The sequence below is a fragment of the Sturnira hondurensis genome, unplaced genomic scaffold, assembly GCF_014824575.4.
Source record: "Sturnira hondurensis isolate 20B ecotype Veracruz unplaced genomic scaffold, ASM1482457v3 Scaffold0007797, whole genome shotgun sequence".
Taxonomy (NCBI): Eukaryota; Metazoa; Chordata; class Mammalia; order Chiroptera; family Phyllostomidae; genus Sturnira; species Sturnira hondurensis.
Genome location: NW_028080428.1, coordinates 1,470,285 through 1,491,636, shown reverse-complemented (window position 1 = coordinate 1,491,636; position 21,352 = coordinate 1,470,285). Strand labels below are relative to the sequence as shown.

The window sequence follows — 21,352 nt, the reverse complement described above, 5'->3', positions numbered from 1 at the left end:
ACACCCCGGGTAGGGCCGATCAGCCCACAGAGCTCCAAGCTGCAGGCAGCGCCACCTTGTGGCAAGTTTCCTCAGCCCTGGGCTGCCACCCTTGTCTGAAAAGGGGTGGGGGGGTGGTTAGGGCTTTTGAGTGTAAACAAGTAGGTGGTCTGGGAAAAGCAAGGGCCTCTGATTGAATATTTGGTGGTGGCAAAGGCTAGCCACAAAAGGAAGAAAGATTAAGAAGCCTGGAAATATGTATTGAAAGACTTAAATTGTTTTATTTTTTAATTAGCAGCTATTGCCTATGGTACATAACTTTTAAAAAATATTTTACTTATTTATTTGTAGACAGAAAATGGGAGGGAGAATAAGGAGAAGAGAAGCATCATGTGTGGTTGCCTCTCATACGCCCCCAACTGGGGACCTGGCCTGCAACCCAGGCATGTGCCCTAACTGGAATCGAACCAGTGACCCTTTGGTTTGAAGGCTGGTGCTCTAACCCACTGAGCCACACCAGCCAGGGCTGCTACACAATTTCTTAAAAATACAAAATCAATAGTATGAGAAGTCTCCCACCCAGGGCCCACTTACTTATGAACTCCCTGGAAGTACTTACGCATATTTAAGCAGCCAGGCCTCATTCTTCCCTGTCTTGGCACCACAGCAGCGGGGCCCACACTGCTCACATCTTGCCCTCTCACGTCTGTCCTGGAGAGCTTTCTGTGATCCGTGCGCCCCGTTTTCTGTAGCCAGCGGCGTAGCCATTATACGGGCTTCTCACAATGAGTATCTCCTGTATGAGGTCCCCATGATGGAATCTGTTTGTACTACTTTGATATTAAAAACTATGCTTCTATAAATATTATGTCAATGCCACTCTGTATAAATTGTCCATTAGGACAAATTCCGGGAGTGGCATTGCTGGGTCAGAGGTGGCTGTGTTGGTCCTTGTGGTAGCTACTGTTGAATTGCCCTCCCTGGGATGAGTCACTCCAGGGGTGAGTGGAAGAGGTGTGGGCAGCCTGGGTGTTCAGGAAGCTGGCCCACGTGCCAGTCAGGTGAGGGTCAAGAGGAGAGGTGACAATCACAAAGTGGCCGTGCTCACTGTGGTGCACCCAGCACCTTGCCACTGCCTGGCGCAGAGCAGTCCCACGGCAGGCTTTCCGAGGGAGGGAGGGAGGCAGATGTGGAGGGGGAGAGGCCCCGGAGTCAGGGCCCTGGCCTGAGTGAGCTTGCTGAGCCATCTTTTCCTGGGTGTACAAATCTAAGTCTGCCTGCAGGGCTGTTGTGAGGATTGGAAACACCCTGAAACACAAAACACAACACCACCACCGACTCCTAGACAGGTAATGCCAAATTACATAAAACTGCACGCGGTATTATAGGAAAACTAAGCCACTTGCTGTCTGGTGGTAAGTGGTTTAGTATTGTCTGGTGTACAGGTGATAAAACGCCATCGGATCAGAAGAAAAAGCACAAAATGCAGAATGCTGATCCCTGTGAGGGCAGGGGGGTGGGGTAAGGGCAGGACCCCAGGAATTTGCAAAAGGTATTGGTAATGTCTTGGTTCTCGGGCTGAGTGGTAGGTTTACGGGTGTTCAATTTTATAACTCAGTTCCTAACTCACGGAACTGAGAAAGACGCAACCACCCTTTGTATGTATGAAATACTATGTAACAAAGCATTAAGTTGAAATATCTTAAAGTAATCACTCAAAAATTAAAGCCCCATAATGGCTTAAAAAAACACAAACCAAAACCCAAAATAATCCTTTCCTAGTGGGACAGCAAGTGGAGATGATGGAATCAGAGTTCTGTGCTCAACTGCGGGCAGATCTTTTCCAGTGATTGTTTTCTTCTATTGTTTCTTTTTAAAACAGCTTTACAGAGGTATAATCGACACATGATAAACAGCATATATTAAGAATGCACTACTGATGACTTCGACACATGCACACACCTGTGAAACCATCACTGTGATCAGGATAAGTGCTTCCATCACCCCCAGGGCTTCCTCCGCCTCCTCATACTCACACCCTCCCACCCCCCTCACCTGCCCACCCCCAAGTGCCTACTGGTCTGCTTTCTGCCAATATAGACAAAAATTTGTATTTTTTGGAATTTATATAATATGTGCCCCATTCTTGTCTGGCTTCTTTCATGAAAGCACAATTGTTGTTGCGTGTATTAATAGTCACTCCTTCTTCCTGCCAAGCAGTATTCCACTGTGTAGATGTGCCACAGTCTAACTGGTCGCCTGTTGAACATCTGGGCTATTTCCAGTTTGGGGCTATTTCAAATAAAGTTGCTATCAGCGCTCACGTACCTGTCTCTATATGGATATATACTTCCATTTTGGTAAATCCTACAGGCAAAAAAGGGGTGATGTAATGAATCTAGCAGAAAGTACCCACACAGGCTGATGTGATCACAAACCCCTAACTGGGTAGGTCAGGGTGGGCAGTTCCAACTAGGCCTGGGAAAGACCCGCCTCTGCCCTGAGCCAGCCCAGTCTGCTGTTCTCATGCATCTGGGTGAGTGCATAGTTGAAATGTCAGAAGCAATCCTCTTCCACAAACCCCTCAGAGGTGTAACCAGCCTCAGAAGAGCCCCTTTTTTGTCCACACCAGGTCAGTTTGTCAGTTGTCAGTTGCCAGTTTGGCTCAAATAAAACTCAAATTCGCGCACTGGCTGGGCGGCTCAGTCGGTTCGAGCATCCTCCTGATACACCAAGGCCGAGGGTTCGGTCCGGGGTCAGAGCGTACGCAAGAACCTGTGAGTGAACGCCTACGTGGAACAACAAATCGGTGTTTCTCTCTCCCAAATCAATAAATAAAATAATAAAAATAAAACACCCTTCAAACTCTCATACAGGTTGGGACATTCTTACATTGACAATACTTTGGAATGGGAGGACCAGGTCATATGGTAGGTGTGTTTAACTTTTTTTTTAGGAGACATTTTATTTTTTAGAATTTTATTTATTTTTAGAGAGGGGAAGGGAAGGAGAAAAAGAGGGAGAGAAACATCAGTGTATGGTTGCCTCCCATGTGCCACCCACTGGGGACCTGGCCCACAACCCAGGTACGTGCTCTGACTGGGAATCGAACTGGTGACCCTTTGGTTTGCAGGCTGGTGCTCAATTCACTGAGCCACACCAGCCGGGGCTGTACTATATTATATAAATAATACTTGCTCAGTATAAAAAATTGAAATAGTATATAGAAATAGGAGGAAGAAGGAAAAATCACCTGAGATCTCACTGCCTTTGGAAATTTGGTGACCGTCCTGTCAACGCATTTCTTTATACAGACATATAATAATGTTAGGTAAATAGAATCACATCTTACATTTTTAAAAAAGTATGAAGCACATTTTGAAAATACATTAGGTCCTGCCCTGGCTGAGTAGCTCAGTTGGTTAGAGCATTGTCTAGATACGCCAAGGTTGAGGGTTTGATCCCCAGTCAGAGCACATGCAAGAAGCAGCCTACAAATGCATCGATAACTGAACTAAAGAAGTGGTGAATATGGTACAAGCACAAACTCACACACGTGATTCAGACATCCATGAATGTCACCCCCAAAAGCTATACCAGGGGCCTCTAACAATGGCAAGGGCACATTGAAGTACCAATTGGTTTCTGGTCCCAGCTCTCAAAAGGAATGGAGGCTCGATACCACCCAACAGAATAAGTGAACACTGTTTACCAGGCTCTCCTAGCCACTGAAGCCATCACTGGACCTGCTGGGGTTGGAGTACATACTACCTATTCCACCGCTGGTTGGGTAAAGAACCTTGTAAACTGACCCAAGCTCAGAAGCACAGACACCAACCTCCCCGCAGCCCTGGCAATGCTGAGGCCAACGACCTGGCGTGTATCTGCAGGCCAGAAGAGGCTCCAGCAGAAGACACGGTCGAATGGCTCCACAGAAAGATGTGTCAAGAAGTGTCGGGGACTGTCCTGCCAGGTTTCAGGAGCTGTAACACCACCAACAGATAAAAGGCCCCATGGCTAGGGGACCTTGGGACCATAAGCCATTAAAGAGACAAAACTTACCCTCCCAGCAGGGGTGCAGCCTCTGCTCCCTTTACTTCACTCAACTTGCCCCCTGGATAGTTGATGATGGGTAAGATTCCTCAAGGAAGGAACAACCTAAGACAGGCACAGTCATGAAGGGGCCCTCAGGGAAGGACTTAGGGGATTGTGGAGGAGGGACAAGAGACCCTCACCCCTCAGCTTATCACAGCTTGAGTCCTCATTCTGTCTGTAAAGTGCCTTCTAATGTCTTGGCTGCCTTGCTTCCCCTGCCTGATTTGGGCCTGAAACAATGCCGAAGGTGGGTGCAGCCCTGTGCTAGAACTGGCGTTCCCAGTGGGGGGGCAATCAGGCCTAAGAAAGAATGCATGAAGTCCTGTGAAACATGCTTTGCTAAGAATGCCCTCAATTTAAATGCTAAGGGTCCAAGCACAAAGTAAGTTTGTTTCCCAAGGTTTTACAGCCAATAGGTGTCATACTGTCACCAGACCCTGACTCAGAAGGAGCCCTGTGATCCCAGAAATGTTATCTGTAAACCATACCTCCTTTCTTTGATACGCATCCCTATACAAGGTAAACTCAGTAAAAGCCCACTGAGGGAGAGGCTTGAGGCCTTTCTCCTCTGAGAGACTGGTCAGCCTTTCCTCCCCAAGCAGATCATGTCTTGGTAGACTTATTCTCATCTGTGGCAGCTGGGGGGAGCTCTATGGGGGGAGCCCTCCCACATTGAAGGGCAGAAGACTTTATGGGAAGTGGTAAAAGCTTGGGGCCTACCACTCCATTACTCCAACGTAGCCACGGCCTGTCAGCAATGCACCGACTGTGCAGAGAAGCACCCCTGCAGGCTACCCCAAGACATGGGTGGGCTGCAATGGGGGGCCACCCCACTGACCCACTGGCAGGTTGACTACATTGGCCCCCTGCCACTGTCCGAAGGCTCATGCTGTGCCTTGATGCATGTTGATACGACTACCCGTTTATTGCAAGCAGACCTGTGCAGACGGACCATACAGCAAGCCACTGCCTGAAGCCTCGAACAACTATGTGCTGCCAATGGGACTTCAGATGCCATTGAAAGCGACCAAAGCACCCATTTTATGGGACATCAAGGACAAGACTGGGCAGATATTCTCAATATAGACCGGAGGTTCCATTTGCCGTACAACCCTACTAGAGCCGACCTCATTGAGAGAGATAATGGCCTCTTGAAAAATGCTCTGAGACTGAGTCTGGCTCATTCCAGTGGAGAACAACTCCATCTTTCCAACTGCCTGCAAGCTTGGAACAAACACTCTTGTCAACCTTCTCACTAGACCTTGGGCAGCACCTCTCTGCCTACAATTAAGCACCCAGTAGCCTCTGTTGCACTCTGGACTGGGAATAACATGCTTTTGCCAGTAAAGACATAACCCAGGGGAAAAGCACCCTCGCCTGACCTTGGCAGGTACAGATAGAGTCCCGTTGGTGTTCCTTGGCAGCTCTTTGGGGAGAGGGACTCATAATGGGGTTACAGTTATCACCTACAGTAATGTCCTCCTAGTCCCTTACTGTTGTTTCATACAACCCACAGCAGATCTCAATTCCTAAGGGAACTTCTATAGCCTCAGTTTGGCAAGTACACACACCTCCCTTGGCCCTTCCAATACGGGAGGCCCTTAGCCTAGAGCCAGGTAGAGCGTGGTACCAAAGGCCAGGGTGTTCGCTAACTGGTGTAACGGTAACAACCGAAGACTGGACTGTTGCTTGTGTCTTGCCAGACTGCCAAGAGCTACTTCTATTAGTTCCTATTAAACATCTCTTATTACCCCTAGACTCTGCTCTGGAAACACCTTTCTACAGTGGGCCGGTGTGCTAGCAGCTGTCAGCAACCACTGATTGTTGGGTCTCCACTGAATTTCCCACTGTTGCCTCTGCCGGCCTACCATGGTGGTGGGATTGGATGCAAGGCTGGAAGGCTTCTGACCCCCTCTTCAATCAGACCATTAAAAGTATTTTCCCTCATGAGGGAACAGGCTAACCACGCCAAGACGTGGCTCCATACACGGTTTGGAATGCTGTGGGACGGCTGTCAGCATTACAGGTAGAAGTACGACAGCCTGTACTCATATGTACTGAATGCGGAAATGGGACTGTAATGAGACTGTTCAGTTCGTGGGGTGGATGCTGGCAGCCCTACGCAAGAATATTACAAGAGTGACTGCTACAGACTACTGGGGAAGGTCTGCTAATGGGATGCGGGCCCATCTTGTCCCATGTGCAGCCCTGTCAGCCTGCTGGTCCAAGTTGCATAAACCTTGTGGCCCAGGCCATACTGTATCAGTGCGAGTGTATAGGAGAAAAGGGTCAAGAAGCAGTCACCAGACAAGAAACCTATTCCAAGGAGAGATCAGGAGGGACGTACATTTCATTTCCAGGGCAATATACAATCCTTCTGGCCAGTGGCCATCTGATTGGGCCACACGTAGGTTTACGCAGCTTGAACCCATGCCACTTTTGTGTGGGACTCCTTATAACAAGCCTCAGACTGGAAGAGGCGCAGTCCTGCTTTGATGATCTGCCGCCACGGGTGCTGCCTGTAATGTAAATAATAAAGGCATCAGGTGCTCCTTGTGGTTTTTTCAATCTATCCGAACGAGGTCCAGATCCCTGGGCCCAACCAACCTCCTGCGTTACATGATGATTTAATTACCCCCTACTCGGCTGAAATTCCAATGGAACTGTATTATAATTGCAAACTAATTTTAGAATTGACAGCTGTACATCGTTTTCCACCCAAGGTTATATGTTGTTGCAACTGCTAATGTTTTTTAATCCTTCAATTACAATATTTTATAGCTTTCCTTCACCCCCCTCCCCGCACTTTTTTTTTTTTAAGAAAACAGGATGTCCTTTTCTATGCGGCGTCAACAGGACAAGTATAGGACTGTGCCAGCCCCGCCCCCTACCCCGGTTCCGGGTTACCACGGGAATCGTAGGCTGACGTCACTTAAGAGTTTACGCTCAGAACCCTTAAATCAACCGTGAAGCGAGGGGCGGAGAGGCCCTTTGCTCCACTTACGCATGCGCGCTCTTGCTTCTCTCCTCCTCCGCCGTAAATCTCGTTGGGCCACGGCTTTTCCGCTGCGACCTCTCGCTCACTCTTAGCGAAACTGCTCTCGGAGGGAGGGGAGTGGCAAAAAAATTGAACAGGTGACAGCCAATCTAATGACACTACGATAAAACAGTGTGGTTGATTCAATCAACTTCAGCCAATGAGAGCGCAGTTGGAGCCTGCGTCACAGTTTGCCCCGCCCTAGCCCTCCTTTCTGGACGCCGAGCTCCGTTCGCGCAGGAACAAACGAAGTGCGCGCTACGACACCTTCGAGCTCGGCCGCCATTTCCTCGCCTGGCCTAACGGTCCAGCCAATCGCAGCGCGCATCGAGAAGGACTGAAGCTCCGCCAATTGGAGGCCGCCAATTCCGACTCTTTGCCTGAGCCTGGCCCAATCCAGGCTTCCGCCCCGTCGCCCCCGGCCTGCCCCCGCAGCGCCCTCTCTCCTCCCTCTTTGTGCGTCTCGCGCCGCCGCCGCTCGCCGCCAGCCGCCTGAGGACGGGCTCCGCGCGCTCTTCGGAGGCGCAGTCGGGTCCCGTTTTCCTGGAAGGTTCGCTAAGAAGCCGCCGCCGCCGAGGAGGAGCCGCCGGTGCGGGTCCCCGGGGGCGCCATGGCGACCGGAGCGAACGCCACGCCGCTGGGTAAGCTGGGCTCCCCGGGCCTTCCATCCATTCCCAGGCCCAAAGGGGGCTTCGAGCCGGGGTCGTCTCCTGCCCCTGGGCCTGGGGCGGGGCTTCTGGTGCCCGGGCCGCCGCCTACCCCGCCTGTGGGCTCTGTGAGGGCTCTCTCCGCGGCCTTCCCCTTCGCGGCGCTGCCTCCTCCTCCTCCGCCGCCGCCGCCCCCTCCGCCGCCGCCTCCACCGCCCTCCCCGGGCTCCTCGTACCCGCCATCGCAGCCGCCCCCTCCGCCGCCGCTCTACCAGCCCGTGTCGCCGCCGCCGCTGCCGCCACCCCAGCCGCCGCGTCAGGATCAGCAGCCGGGTCCGGCCGGCGGCGGAGGAGGTGAGTCGGGCCGAGAGAGCGCGAAAGACGTCGCGCGAACCGGCCCGGCCGGCTGAGGGGCGCGCGGCGGCGGCGACGGCGGCTGCACGCGGCAAGGGTGCGCGCGCCCGCGCCCGGGGAGGCGCTGGCGAAGGCGCCACGGGGCGCGCGGCCTGTTTCTAGTATGTCGAGTGCGCACGCGCTCGGGGGGGGATGGGGAGGGGTTGTCTGGGCGGGAGGTTTGCTGTGCGCAGGCGTGGTGCGCTGCCAGGATGTGCAGTCTGACCAAGAAAAAAAGCTGAGGTGGGGGGCGGGGAGTCTCCTGTTGCCCTCTAGGTCTTGGTGTAGGGGAGGGGGTCGAGTGGCTAACTGGGTGCTGGGTGTGCATGTCAGGACGGTGGAGGAGGGTTCAGTGATGACGGAGACCACCCTCTTCCTGGTTGTAGAGGAGTCTGAAAAGAAGAAAAATACAAAGAATAGGTCCTCTTTGACGACTGTATGACAGGTTTCCACTACAGAGTGAACATTTGAAAGTTCTAGGGGCATGGTTGGTTCAGATCTGTTGTGGCTCTTTCTCCCTAAGTTTACCTTGAAGAAGTCTGATACATCTCATAGTTGGGACTGCACCCCTCCTCCCCCCACCCCAAAAGTAGAATGACGTGTGTGTACCAAGTGGGTAGGGAGTTTCTGCTTACATGTTGGGGAAGGGGGATTTGGCTACTGTTGCACAGGTTGTTTTTGTTGAACTTTTGGTATATCAGGCGCTTAGTGTCCACAGGCGCTTAGTGTCCACCTAACCAGGAAATTTGAAAGCTGATCTCGATTAAGCTTTTGAAGAAGAAAGTGATCTTGTTGAATCCCACCATAGGTTTAGTTGTGTTCTAGTCCAGTATACCCAGTTAGAAGGTAGGGAGTGGAGGTGGGAGGAGTCAGCGATCCCCCAATAAAACTTTATAAACTTATTTGGTTTTTCATTCTATTCCTGTTGCCCCTGGGGCTTTTCAAATATTCATGGGTGATATCGTAGTATATATATATATATATCTTCCCAGTACTTTATTTTTCTATTTGAAACTTTATGCTTTAAGATTTGTTACCTAGTTTCTATAACTTAGAGTTTCTCTGAAATAAAACTTTTTGGACCCAAGTACAGGTGCCCTTGTAGTAGCCATATATCTCTGATTTCTGAGGTTTGTCTCCCATTCTTGGTCATTTGTGTTTTAGGTCAAGTTCTTGGTTTCACAATCTGCTTTGCTGTGTGTAATGTTATAAGTAATCCTGAACTGCCTGTCGGTAGTTACTCTGGTGGGGTTGTACTTGCATCTAATGGACTTCGTTTGCTTTTAGACTTCCCAAGTAAGAAGCGGAAGAGAAGCCGTTGGAACCAAGACACAATGGAACAGAAGACGGTGATTCCAGGAATGCCTACAGTTATCCCCCCCGGACTTACTCGGGAACAAGAAAGAGCTTATATAGGTAAATACACGTTCTGCACCCAAGTGCATTTTCAGATTTTTAATGTACTGAATGGCATTGTATCTGTTTTAGGTTTGATACTTTAGAGTTTTCTCTTTTGAGATGACATATGGTCAGGTGGACTTTCACTACTGACATAATCAGTCCTTCGTTTTTGCTCTGTGGGTCCTGCATTTGCAGCTCCTTGCTATGGTCTGTTGGTAACAGCAGTGTTCTCCAAGAGAGCCAGGAAAGTAGACCGGCCCACTTAGAAGTGAGGGTAGTCCCCAGTTTAGAACCCTACCTTTTTCAGCTGCTGTCATTGCCAGTTGATGAGGTGAGTGTCTTATTCTTCTGGACATAGCCCCAGTGGAGACCACTGCAGGTATTGTAAAACCAGATAACTTTTTCACAGCATGGCCTCTCACCATAATTTCATATTCCTCCTTTTCCCTAAAATGTGGTCTTTTACTTTTTATAGGTACTTTCTGAAAGGAAAAAAACCTCAATTTTATAAAAAGTGGTTCTGAAAGTGTTTACAGTACACCCCCTTTTACTACTTTGTTGAGTTTAACCTTTCCTTAAGCATTTTTTCTGGTTTGGATTTTGGAGAGCTGTCTTAAAATGAGGGCTCTTGGTGTTTACTACTAAAGAACTCTGTTGGGAAAGGGATACTGCTTGGATATGGTAAGAGGTGGTAGGATAAAAGATCTTAACTGTTGGGGAAATTTTAAGAATTAATAATGACTGTCCACAGTGGAAATGAAATTAACCTCAAAATTACTTTTTAAAAAAATATAAGGTTTTTAATGCAAGTTTGACCTTTATTCGTTATTCGTGTACCTGCGCAGCGATCTCAAAAAAGTTCACTTGATAAACATTTCTACCAACCAAATAAACATCCCCTGTGGAGTAAATTAGGACAGTGTTTTCCTACCTCTATGAGGCCATGGCCTTCACAAGTAAAAAGCATCAAGGCTGGCATGTTGTTATTGAGGATTATAACGTCTTACATCTTTTAGACTGCTGAGGACTTTGAGGTGTTGGAATCGTCTGATCACAGTACTAATATTTTCTTTCCCTACCATTCATATCTACACCACCTACTCTTATGTCTCATGTTAGACAGGTCTGGACCTTCACAGCCTTGTGAAAATGTCCCTTGTGGAGCAATATTTCCCGTATACAAGCAGACTTAGAAAATGGGGAAACAACATCATTCTTTACATCTCCAGTTCTCTTCCTATGGAGGGAGTTAATACAGTGAGCCCTAAGGGCTCTTTATAGCCATAGTCAGTAGCTAGAATCAAAGCAAGAACTGATGTAGATCTCTACTCCAAGGAAGATATCAATCGACTTTTTGATTGAATTTAAGTGCCAGCTGTTTTCTCAAATCAGACCCCATGTCCCCATCAACCAGTTAGGAGGAGAACTGCTTACCCTCCACGAAGGTGACTTACTCCGGGAGTTGAGCTCCAAGTCAGAACTTTCTGGCATTAAAGAACCTCGGGAGCCATTTGACTTCTGTCTCTCACAGTACACACTGCCTTGTACTGTGCGTCCCTCATTTTTTCAATATTAATGTGGATTTTCATTTCTTCAGAGTTTGCATGGATGTTTGGTGTAGCCCTGTGGGATGTACTTAAAAATAGAAGGGTACCTTGGGTTAGACATGTATTAATCTTGTCTTGGAGTCAGTTCAACTTTACCCAACCCAGTAAGACTTGCTCTTATTAGAGATACCTGCTCAGAACCCTCAAATGCTGTAAAGGTAAGGAATAGGTGGTTATCCAGTACGCTGAAGAAAGCGATCTGGCTCTGCAGGTCCCGTTACTTTGAGTAACAACTGGGGAGTGTTTCCCTGAGTCACTGAACTTTGCGAAACCCTCATGTCTCTTTCTTATGTGCAGCCGCATTTGTCAAGGTCTGAGGGCCACACTGTTCTCCCTGACCCACACTGTCCATCCTCTACACCCTGTTTTATTCCCGCTTAAGGAGCAAATCTAAAAACAGACTTGTTGCATCTTTACCATCACTGGTTTATTAAGGTGTATGGGTTGTCATTTAAAATTTGAATACAAGCACGAGTACTGGGAGATCCCTACCAGTGAGGATCTGGTTGTATAGAAAGTATCTGAGTTTCTGTAAGGTCTTGAATTGGTTATGACATGTATAAAGAATTTTAAGCCTAATATCAGTGAAAACGATCTTTGCTCAACTGGTATTTTTCCTTGTCCCATGTTAATTGGGTCATTTTGGGTTATGCTTAGTATTTAATAAAGAAAAATTAACTCAAGACTCTTGCCCTCAAGAAATTAATTTGGTGGGAATGGGGTATCAGTGATAATGTACATGGTTTGGTTCTGAGTACCAATTGTTATAGCAAGCCTTGGTGAGGAGGGAGAGGTGAAACACCCAATAATTGCTTTGATGTTAGCCTTAGTGAATAGTCTATACGCTAACCCCTCTTCCAACAAACTGTTTGCTTCCTTAAGTGATAACCATTTTGAAGTGAAAAATACCTGTAGATGTAAATGGACTCCTGCCGATAGGTGGTTGGGAGTTTTTGCCTCAATGTGTTCACTGATCAGTCGTCCCTTTCAAAGTCTCCGAGTTCTTCATGCTTGTTGTTGAGATTTGAGATGTTTTTTGGTAACATTGTCTTTTTTCCATCCTTTTTTTTCTTTCCTAACCTGGTTTCTTCCAGTGCAACTGCAGATAGAAGACCTGACTCGTAAACTGCGCACAGGAGACCTGGGCATCCCCCCTAACCCTGAGGACAGGTTGGGAAACAGTTTTAACCAGCTGACAGTAACGCTTTTACCTTTTTCTCAATACGTTTTACTGGTGGCAACATATTGTGTCAGTTCAATAAAATCCTAGTAACACGACTGGTACTCTGACCATTCTGGGGAGTAGGGTTTAATTAGCAATATATATAATCAGTCATCAGTTAGAAAATTGGAATGAAACTTAATTACTAGCAGAATTAAAAGTTACAGGAAAATGGACAACTGGTTTCTAATTGGTAAGCATGTATATTTTAACCTGATTTGCCCACCTTTAGGGATAGTGAGGTGGGCCGTTAACCAGCCTTTTCAGTACGTACCTGCTCTGGCTGAAAGCCCAGGTATAGAGTTTTTCTCACAGGTACACGATGCAGGGATTAAGAATATTTTTGAGCATCACTGAATTTGAGCAGGCCAGAAACTTTCAATCTGGTCAGCTCAATCTGATCTGCTACAATCTTTCTGCTCATGGTTTTGAGATGGTTTTAAAATAGATGAGATTTCTAACCAACTTCCTTCACTACCAGTTAATTTTCAGCCTTGGCCATTGCCTGGGGTTTGAGAGGGGCCAGAATATTCACCCTGTTTTGGGAAGGCAGTCCTAAATTACTTTCCCCATACCCCCACTTTTGAGAGGAATGTGGTCCTCAAACAGCTGTGGTCATGTTTTCTGTTTCCAGTTTGACCTGTGAAAGGAAAGTCTATCAAGGGAAATGAACTTTTTTAACATGAATTTTATTGATGAGTGTGGTCTTTGAACAGCTAAAATTTGGTCCATTTAATTGGAAGGGCAATGAAATTTCTCTTAGTCCATGCAGCAGAGTTGAAAAGACTGTGCTTCAAAAATGGTTTTTGGCTTTTGTTGTCCAGTTAACATCTTGTTACATCAGAAAGATGTAATGATGTTAGAGGCCATTCTGACACATTTTTCTGGGAACAAATTTATTGGCTTCAATTTTACTTATATTATTTTTTCACCTGTAGATTTCGGTTGGAGGGTTGTGTTTTATAATTCTTGACTTTTTTTTTTTTTTTTAAAGATTTGCATTGTAGGTAGTAGACCACAACTGTTCAGTGCCCTTTTGGCCTTTTTTCCCTTAATACTACATGTACAGGTTACCAGGCAATTCCTTAAGAGGTTGAATTTTTAACAAACTTTTGCTTCCTGGAGAACTGGGGTTAAAACTTAGTTGATCTATGTGATGCCTACTCAAAGTGAAGAAGTTGGGCCAACCTTAACTTTTAGAATATCAGCTTTTGCCTTTCACATTCATAATTTGAAAAGAGGGTAAACTGTTGTGAGGCTTTTAAAATAACCATTTCGTACTGGTAAAACTGGTTTTGGTGATTAGCTAGAAATGCTTCATTCTAGACAGTTACCAGGTGGGAATTAGAAATGTCAAGCATGCTAGAAATAAAACCAGAGCAGACTTTTTCTCCCTTGTATTTAGAGTCCCTAATGCCTGATTGGTTTTGCTTTTGAGCCCAGGTTGGAGGGAAATACATGAGTTTCTCACCTTAATAAGATTATTTCTAAAGAAGGTGTATTTTTAATATTAAGCCACTTTATGCCATTTTGATGTTGCTCAAGTTGCACAGTTAAAAATGTTTTAAAATTGCTTGTAGACTTAAATGTATAAGGTGGTAGTCTAATAAGCTGGGGTATGTTTGCTTTTGTTCACTATTGCTGGATTGTGCTAACAGTGTATACAAATGCTAGGAACGGAGGTGTCATTTTAGCCGTCATTAGCCACGAACAAACCTGACCTTTTATTCTATCGTGTGTGTAACGGATGACATGGTTCCCTTTAGGCTGAAGACAGTGGGCGCAGCCGAGTTCAGTCCTTGCTCTCCAACTAGGCAAGGTTCTCAACTAAACCAAGGGTGTAGGAATCTTGACTACTTTCAGGATGTTTTTTTAATAACTTGATGCACATGGTCTCTTCCCTTCTTGCAGCTGCTACTAAATTTTCATTCAGAATATCAAGCTATGGTCATTTTTGTAATCTTAACTCAGAATTCTAGGAGTGTAACTTTTCTTTTTTTATTACCGCAAAGTCCAGCTGTGGTAAACTGACCATTTTATCATTACTATTTTTTTACTTGTAGCAACAGCATTTTACTTCTTTAAAAAAAGAGAGAAAATCTGCTTTCTGGACTTGTAAATTCTGGTGGAGAATCGTAGGTTTTCCCCTTGCTGTTTGCAGGTCCAGACCTTAGACAAGTATTTGACCAAACCCGCATTTGCAGCCTCTCTCAGAAGCTGCTTTAGCACTTTAACGTTCTTCTCTACCCAGACTCCCCAACCTCGAACAGCCAGGAAACAGGCTGACTCCTGGGCCTTGGACACAGCCAGTCAGGCCATTGAAGGGAAAGCAGAGATGAAGCCTTGAACCACCTCTCCATTGTGGGGCCAAGTAGCTGCAGTAGCCTTGAGTCCTAGTTGCATTGGGTTAAAGAGCTCATACTTACTCTGCGGTAGTAGGGGTACGAACACTTCCTGATAGGGCATGAGCTCTGCAAGAGTTAACATTTTACCTAAACTTGGGGTTTCCATGGTTCATAAAGTTGTAATACTGTAAAATTTTTTGCAAACGATAAAAATCCTTTGGGAAGAAGACTCCAGAGAGTGCTGTCCTTACCATTTGCAGTCCACAGACTTCCCCTGAGAAGGACAGGCTTTTTACCCCTCATCGTTTTTAAAAGCAGAATCATTTTTTTCCCTTTCTCACACACATGCCAGTTTCCCTAATGCTAAGCCAGCTTCCATCTCCCTATTCCACACGATCTTGAATAGCACACGTTATGGTCGGTTCCTCCGAAGAGTGTTGTGTTAGGGTCTGAGGCAGAGGGGCTGGGGAATACTTCTTATAGCCTATGTGGGAGTGACAGAAAGGTGTAGGTAGAGCAGTAACAGTGGTCTGTTTCCCACAGGTCCCCTTCCCCCGAGCCCATCTACAACAGTGAGGGGAAGAGGCTTAACACGCGTGAGTTCCGCACCCGCAAAAAGCTGGAAGAGGAGCGGCATAACCTCATCACAGAAATGGTTGCTCTCAACCCTGATTTCAAGCCACCTGCAGATTACAAGTAAGCACAGGGGCTGGGTTATCTGGGAAGGGACGTGTGTAGGTTGTGCATGACCTGGTAGAACAATTTTGATACTAACTTTGTACTTCTTACCCCCAATCACCTGTAGTTAACACATGGTGTCACAGGTTCTAGATGAGCCATTGCCACCTCTCAGAAATGTGCAGTCAATGAGTCTTTTCTTCTTTAGACCTCCAGCAACACGTGTGAGTGATAAAGTAATGATTCCACAAGATGAATATCCAGAAATCAACTTTGTGGGGCTGCTAATTGGGCCCAGGTAAGTAACTTCTAGCTTATGAAATAAGAATTCCTAAGAACCTGTGAGATGTGTCTGTCTTGTACCAAACTGGATGCCATTGGTGGCACCTCCCTGTTTTTTGGCAGGACCTTTGGCTGGATTCATGCCTTTCTGTTAGAAAAATCTCTTTAATGTCCTCATTTTACTGCAGAAGAGGCAAATCTTGAGGATGGCTGTGGCTGACTTTAACTTAAAGATCATGGCTCTCTCGGTGGGAAAATCCAATTCTCTGCAATTGTAGTTTTCTGCCAGTGTGATCAGCCTGCCTTCTGTCCCCTCTGGTGTGTGAATTTGTACTTCAGGTTTATAACAGCTCAAATCTTTCTGCCTCTGATAGAGGGAACACGTTGAAGAACATAGAGAAGGAGTGCAATGCCAAGATTATGATCCGGGGGAAGGGGTCTGTGAAAGAAGGGAAAGTTGGGCGCAAGGATGGCCAGATGTTGCCGGGAGAAGATGAGCCACTTCATGCCTTGGTTACTGCCAATACCATGGAGAATGTGAAGAAAGCAGTAGAACAGGTGAGAGAACCAGAAGGAAGCCTCTTGCCAGAAATTCTAGGTGGTGGTCTCAGCACTTACGTAACTGCTTATTCTGTTTCCATTAGATAAGAAACATTCTGAAGCAGGGTATTGAGACCCCTGAGGACCAGAATGATCTACGGAAGATGCAGCTTCGGGAGTTGGCTCGCTTGAATGGGACCCTTCGGGAAGATGATAACAGGTAATGTGATCAGTTTAGAGGGGAGTACATGGAGAGTTGAAGAGCCTTTGGAAGTAGGGGGAGATTGGCCAGAGCCCTAGAGTTGACTTTTTTTTCTTTCAACAGGATCTTAAGACCCTGGCAGAGCTCAGAGACCCGCAGCATAACCAATACCACAGTGTGTACCAAGTGTGGAGGGGCTGGCCACATTGCTTCTGATTGCAAATTCCAAAGGTGAGGGCCTGCAGTCATGGTTTGCAGGTAGCCTGGGGGGTATAGGACAGGTAGCTCCGTAGCTTGTTGGTTGGCTTCTGATTAATCAGCGGATTCAAGAGAAGCTTTCCTTTCTGTGAATGTGGTCTGTAATGTGGTTTGAAGTTCAAGATGATTAGGAACACTCTGTGCAGAACACCCCTATTTAATTGTTCGTCTTAAGCCCAGGGAAATTGCAGACTTCCATTCTGGGTATGTGTTTTTACTGTGGCTCAATATTAAATTAAGTGCCTTTTTTGCTGCTGAAGGTTGATTTAAGAAGACTAACAATATAAGAATTTTGATCATTTGCAAACCAGCACTTGATAGCACCATTTTCTGCTTTGGATTGATTTGTTAAGGCAGTCCTGGCAGCCGTGGTCTGGTGTGCATAGATTTCCCCTTCTCCGACTGGTAATGCAGAGTTTGATGGCACTTGCTGTTTGGAAGAACCTGCGCTCTCCTGACTGGCACGGCTAGTTGTGGTCTGATGCTCACTGTCTCCTCTCTTCTTGCCTCAGGGTCTCTGCTGTGGCAGAGGTACATGTAATCCCAGGTGCAGAGCTGGGCACACAACTGAAGAGCTGATGAGACTCTTGAGGAAGGTGTTAGAAAGGATGATTCAGTTACTCAAAACTTCCTCTGTGCGAATTCCTCAGGGTAGAATTTCTGTAACGATTTCTCCTCTCTTTGTGTCCCTACCCCGCCTTCAGGCCTGGTGACCCCCAGTCAGCTCAGGATAAAGCACGGATGGATAAAGAATATTTGTCCCTTATGGCTGAACTGGGCGAAGCACCCGTGCCTGCGTCTGTGGGCTCCACCTCTGGGCCTGCCAGCACACCTCTGGCCAGTGCGCCTCGGCCTGCTGCTCCAGCCAACAACCCACCTCCACCGGTGAGCTTCAGGAGCTGGTTCTTGTGGCCTGGCCTCGCATCTTCCTCAGAGATTGAGGGCTATGGCCAGGTACCTTGCAAATGGCTGGCAGCATTGTTCTTCCGGAATGTCAGGATGTTTGGAGACCTTACCTTGGAAAGATTCTGTCCTTGTTTTTTGGTCCTCCGGCATAGCCGAAAAGAACAATGTTGCCACCAGGGGGAGCAGGCAGGGACGTTGGCTGGAAATGCTCTCACGTAGTCTCTCATGTCCACCACCCAGAGCCGCCCACCCTGGATGAATTCTGGCCCTTCAGAGAGTCGACCCTACCATGGCATGCATGGAGGTGGTCCTGGTGGGCCTGGAGGTGGCCCCCACAGCTTTCCACATCCATTACCCAGCCTGGCAGGTGGCCATGGTGGACATCCCATGCAGCACAACCCTAATGGACCCCCACCCCCTTGGATGCAGCCGCCGCCCCCACCGATGAACCAGGGCCCCCACCCACCTGGGCACCATGGCCCTCCTCCAATGGGTAAGTAAGTGTCAGACCAGAAACCTTGGGGCTTTGGCATAAGCATGGGTTATAGCAGGTCGTGGTGAGCTAGAAGCAGTTCTCAAAAGTGGCTGAGGATTGCACTAGGCCTTTTGTCAAGGTGTGGTCTCCAAGAAGAGCACCAGGACTCCGTTCTGATTAAGGAAGGAATTTCTGTGTGGAGTAGGCACAGGCCTATCTCATAGGTGAAGTTCCAGAACTGCTCCTGTAAGAGTAGTAACTGCAAGCTGTGTGGCTGAATAAGCTGTTGGTGGGGGTATCTTCCCTGGTCAGTTCAAATGTCCTGCTAAGTCCCTGCTCTTTCCTTCCATCAAGATCAGTACCTGGGAAGTACGCCTGTGGGCTCTGGGGTCTATCGCCTGCATCAAGGAAAAGGTAATGGACACAAGCTGGCATCTGCTCATTTGGGGGCATGACCTAGGCCTGGGAATGAATGGGGTTCTGTCCCACATCTCACTTACCTCAGGGGCCTCACCTTTTTCTGTACCTACCTATAGGTATGATGCCGCCGCCGCCTATGGGCATGATGCCGCCGCCGCCGCCGCCACCCAGTGGGCAGCCCCCACCCCCGCCCTCTGGTCCTCTTCCCCCATGGCAACAGCAGCAGCAGCAGCCTCCACCACCCCCTCCGCCCAGCAGCAGTATGGCTTCCAGTACCCCCTTGCCATGGCAGCAAAGTGAGTGGCACATTTTGGGCTCGTGGGGGTGGGTGGGATTGTGGGGGGTGCTGAGAGGTAGGAGAGAACCTCACAGCTCACACAGGCAGGCTGGCACCTTGGGGTGAGACTCTGATCTCCGATCTCCGCTGGGGGTGTAAATAAAGGGCCTTGTGGCCCCTGGGGGTCTTGGGGAGGAGATCTGATGTTGGATGTGGTTGCGTCTGGGGACCTGGAGGGGGCCTGCCTAGTAGGTAGAGCGCCAGAAGTCCAGGCTCTTGCTGGCTGAGTGAGCCAGCTGGCTCAAGCCTCTTCCTAGGGCCGGGGCGGGTGGTGCTGCATGCACGTTCTGGAGAGGGATGTGACTGGGGTCTGACAGACTGCAGGGATGGAACCTAGCAGTGGGGAGAGTAGCGGTGGCCTTGAGGTTGAATGTGCCGTTCGGTGGTGGCGGCGGATGGGCGGAGGGATGTCAGAGCCGGTTCTTGTGTCTGGTACCTTCCTGTCAGCCCTCCCTGGGGGCATTGGTGACAAAGGGCTTACTCCGTTAAGCCCAGAGACCTTGAGGCTGACCCCAGGGTAGTCCTTGCCCACCCCTTCACTCCCCATCACCAGGACAGCCCCGCCCGCCCGCCCCCCACCACCGTACCGCATGCCAAGCAAGGAGCAGGCGCCTCTCGCCCCCATCCCAAGGCAGCAGCCGCAGAGAACCGCGGTGTGCCCCCGCGCGTGTGACCTTGGGCTTCTTTACCACCCCAGATACGACGACTACCACCACGAGCGCTGGCACAGGGTCCATCCCGCCATGGCAACAGCAGCAGGCGGCTGCCGCAGCTTCTCCAGGAGCCCCTCAGATGCAAGGCAACCCCACTATGGTGCCCCTGCCCCCCGGGGTCCAGCCGCCTCTGCCGCCCGGGGCCCCTCCCCCTCCGCCGCCTCCGCCACCTGGTTCCGCCGGCATGATGTATGCCCCACCCCCCCCTCCTCCGCCTCCCATGGACCCTTCTAACTTTGTCACCATGATGGGCATGGGGGTGGCGGGCATGCCGCCCTTCGGGATGCCTCCAGCTCCCCCACCGCCTCCACCACAGAACTAGACTCGGTTTTTTAAGAAAATATATATTATATAGAGAGAATTGGTCTCGTTTAAACACACGCCGAACCTCACCATATGGAGCCAGACATTGGGACGCACGCATGTGATTGGGTGCACGCATGTGTGTGTGTGCACGCACCGGGCTGGGCCAAGTGACTGAGGACTCGCTTGGGTACGGGCAGGTGGTAGTAGGGGCGCCAGCTTGTGCTTCCCTGGCGCCCCGTAGCATCGAGTGTCTTCTTTGTCTTCTTTCTCTCCTCACCCAACTCCCTTTGCCTTTCCCCAAACTGGGCCACCAGGATCCCTCCCCGCAGCGGCGATGGCCCGAGCCATGAGAGTGAGGACTTTCCGCGCCCATTGGTGACCCTTCCAGGCAGACAACCTCAGCAGCGCCCCTGGTGGACAGGATGGTTCGGCAAAGCAGCCTGAGTTATTTTTGTGGATGGAATCGGAACACGCTGGCTCCATATTGTGAAATTTTTATTAATTTTTTTCTTTTCCCTTTGTTATTTCCTTCTCTCTTCCTTTCTTCAGACTCCGTCCAAGGAGACGCTCTCCCCGGTCTTCTGCTGCAATCAGATTCCTTTTTCTTTTCTCCATTCCTCACTCTTCTCTTTCCAAGGAGAGAGGAACAAATGGTTTTAGGCAAAGGCCTTGGCCAGGCTAGTTGGGAGGGGTTGTACTTTGGCTCTAAGATTTACAAGGGGCTGTAACCACCCTGAGATTTTTTTTAAGTGTGGGGCTTTGTCTCTGCTACCCTCATGGAGTAGAGCTGGGGTCCATATTTATCCTGACACCCCTGCCAGTGGTGGGTGTGGCTAGTCAAGCCACCTTGGGCTTGTCTGCCAGTCCGGAGAGTCGTTGCATGTTCCCAGAGCACCTGAGCTGCCTCATAATTCCATTTGTTCCTCTCCTTCCTGGAAGGGTTCCTTTTAATTTTTTTTTAATCCCAAACATCTGAATGTTTTTGCAGTGTCTAGGGTGTTGAGTCCCTTGTTTTTCGTTCTGCTCCCCACCCCCCCTTTTATGGAGTGATTATGTTGACAATAATGTATAATGCGCGTTCTCTTCACTGGTTTATCTGCAGAAATTTCTCTGGGCTTTTTTTTTTTTTTTTTTTTTGGTGTATGATTCAACACTGCGTTAAAGGGGGACGTTCATTGAATAAAAGAGCAGTGTGGTTTTCTGGGTCTGTTTCTTTATTTTCTCTTAAACTCCCCTCCCTCCAGTCACCATCAGTGTCACCAGGGTTACCTGTGTTCAGCCTGTGGCCCTATTTGTCCCCTTTTCCTTGGTGAACCTGTGGGGCATTAGCTAAGGAAGCCTCTGCCAACCTCCCTATGTGGCTTTGCTGGGGAAAGCAGCGTGTGTGGGTATCCCCACCACCTCCTTTTTGTGTACTAGTTAATAGCAGAGAACCAGGTTCTCCTCCCTGGTTACCCCTTATCCTCCTGGTCCCTGTCCTTTTTAAGGCATTTCCCTGGAGCATAGACA

At 48.6% G+C, this 21,352-nt stretch overlaps 1 protein-coding gene across 12 annotated transcripts; it reads left to right on the top strand.

Annotated features, from left to right (window-relative positions):
* The first annotated feature begins 7,431 nt into the window (after positions 1–7,431).
* On the top strand, positions 7,432–21,044 carry SF1 (splicing factor 1). 12 transcript variants are annotated; one of them, XM_037053119.1, is made up of 14 exons: positions 7,432–7,752; positions 9,439–9,567; positions 12,254–12,329; positions 15,270–15,422; positions 15,613–15,702; positions 16,061–16,244; positions 16,331–16,446; positions 16,552–16,659; positions 17,391–17,571; positions 17,812–18,085; positions 18,422–18,481; positions 18,604–18,783; positions 19,522–19,726; positions 20,158–21,044. In XM_037053119.1, the coding sequence occupies exons 1-14, from the start codon at positions 7,722–7,724 to the stop codon at positions 20,285–20,287; spliced, it is 1,917 nt and encodes a 638-aa protein (XP_036909014.1). In that variant the 5' UTR covers positions 7,432–7,721; the 3' UTR covers positions 20,288–21,044. The 12 variants fall into 12 exon arrangements, with proteins under 12 accessions (XP_036909014.1, XP_036909011.1, XP_036909017.1 ...); XM_037053116.1 differs by having other exon boundaries at positions 7,432–8,112; XM_037053122.1 differs by having other exon boundaries at positions 17,812–18,089; positions 20,158–20,290.
* The last annotated feature ends 308 nt before the right edge of the window (positions 21,045–21,352 follow it).

Excerpts from the sequence above, each read along its gene's own strand:
- SF1 (XM_037053115.1), top strand. The coding sequence starts at position 7,722 with ATGGCGACCGGAGCGAACGCCACGCCGCTGGGTAAGCTGGGCTCCCCG. Across the intron at positions 12,330-15,269 it reads CCCCCTAACCCTGAGGACAG|GTCCCCTTCCCCCGAGCCCA; the intron begins GTTGGGAAACAG and ends TGTTTCCCACAG. Across the intron at positions 18,086-18,421 it reads CCATGGCCCTCCTCCAATGG|ATCAGTACCTGGGAAGTACG; the intron begins GTAAGTAAGTGT and ends CCTTCCATCAAG.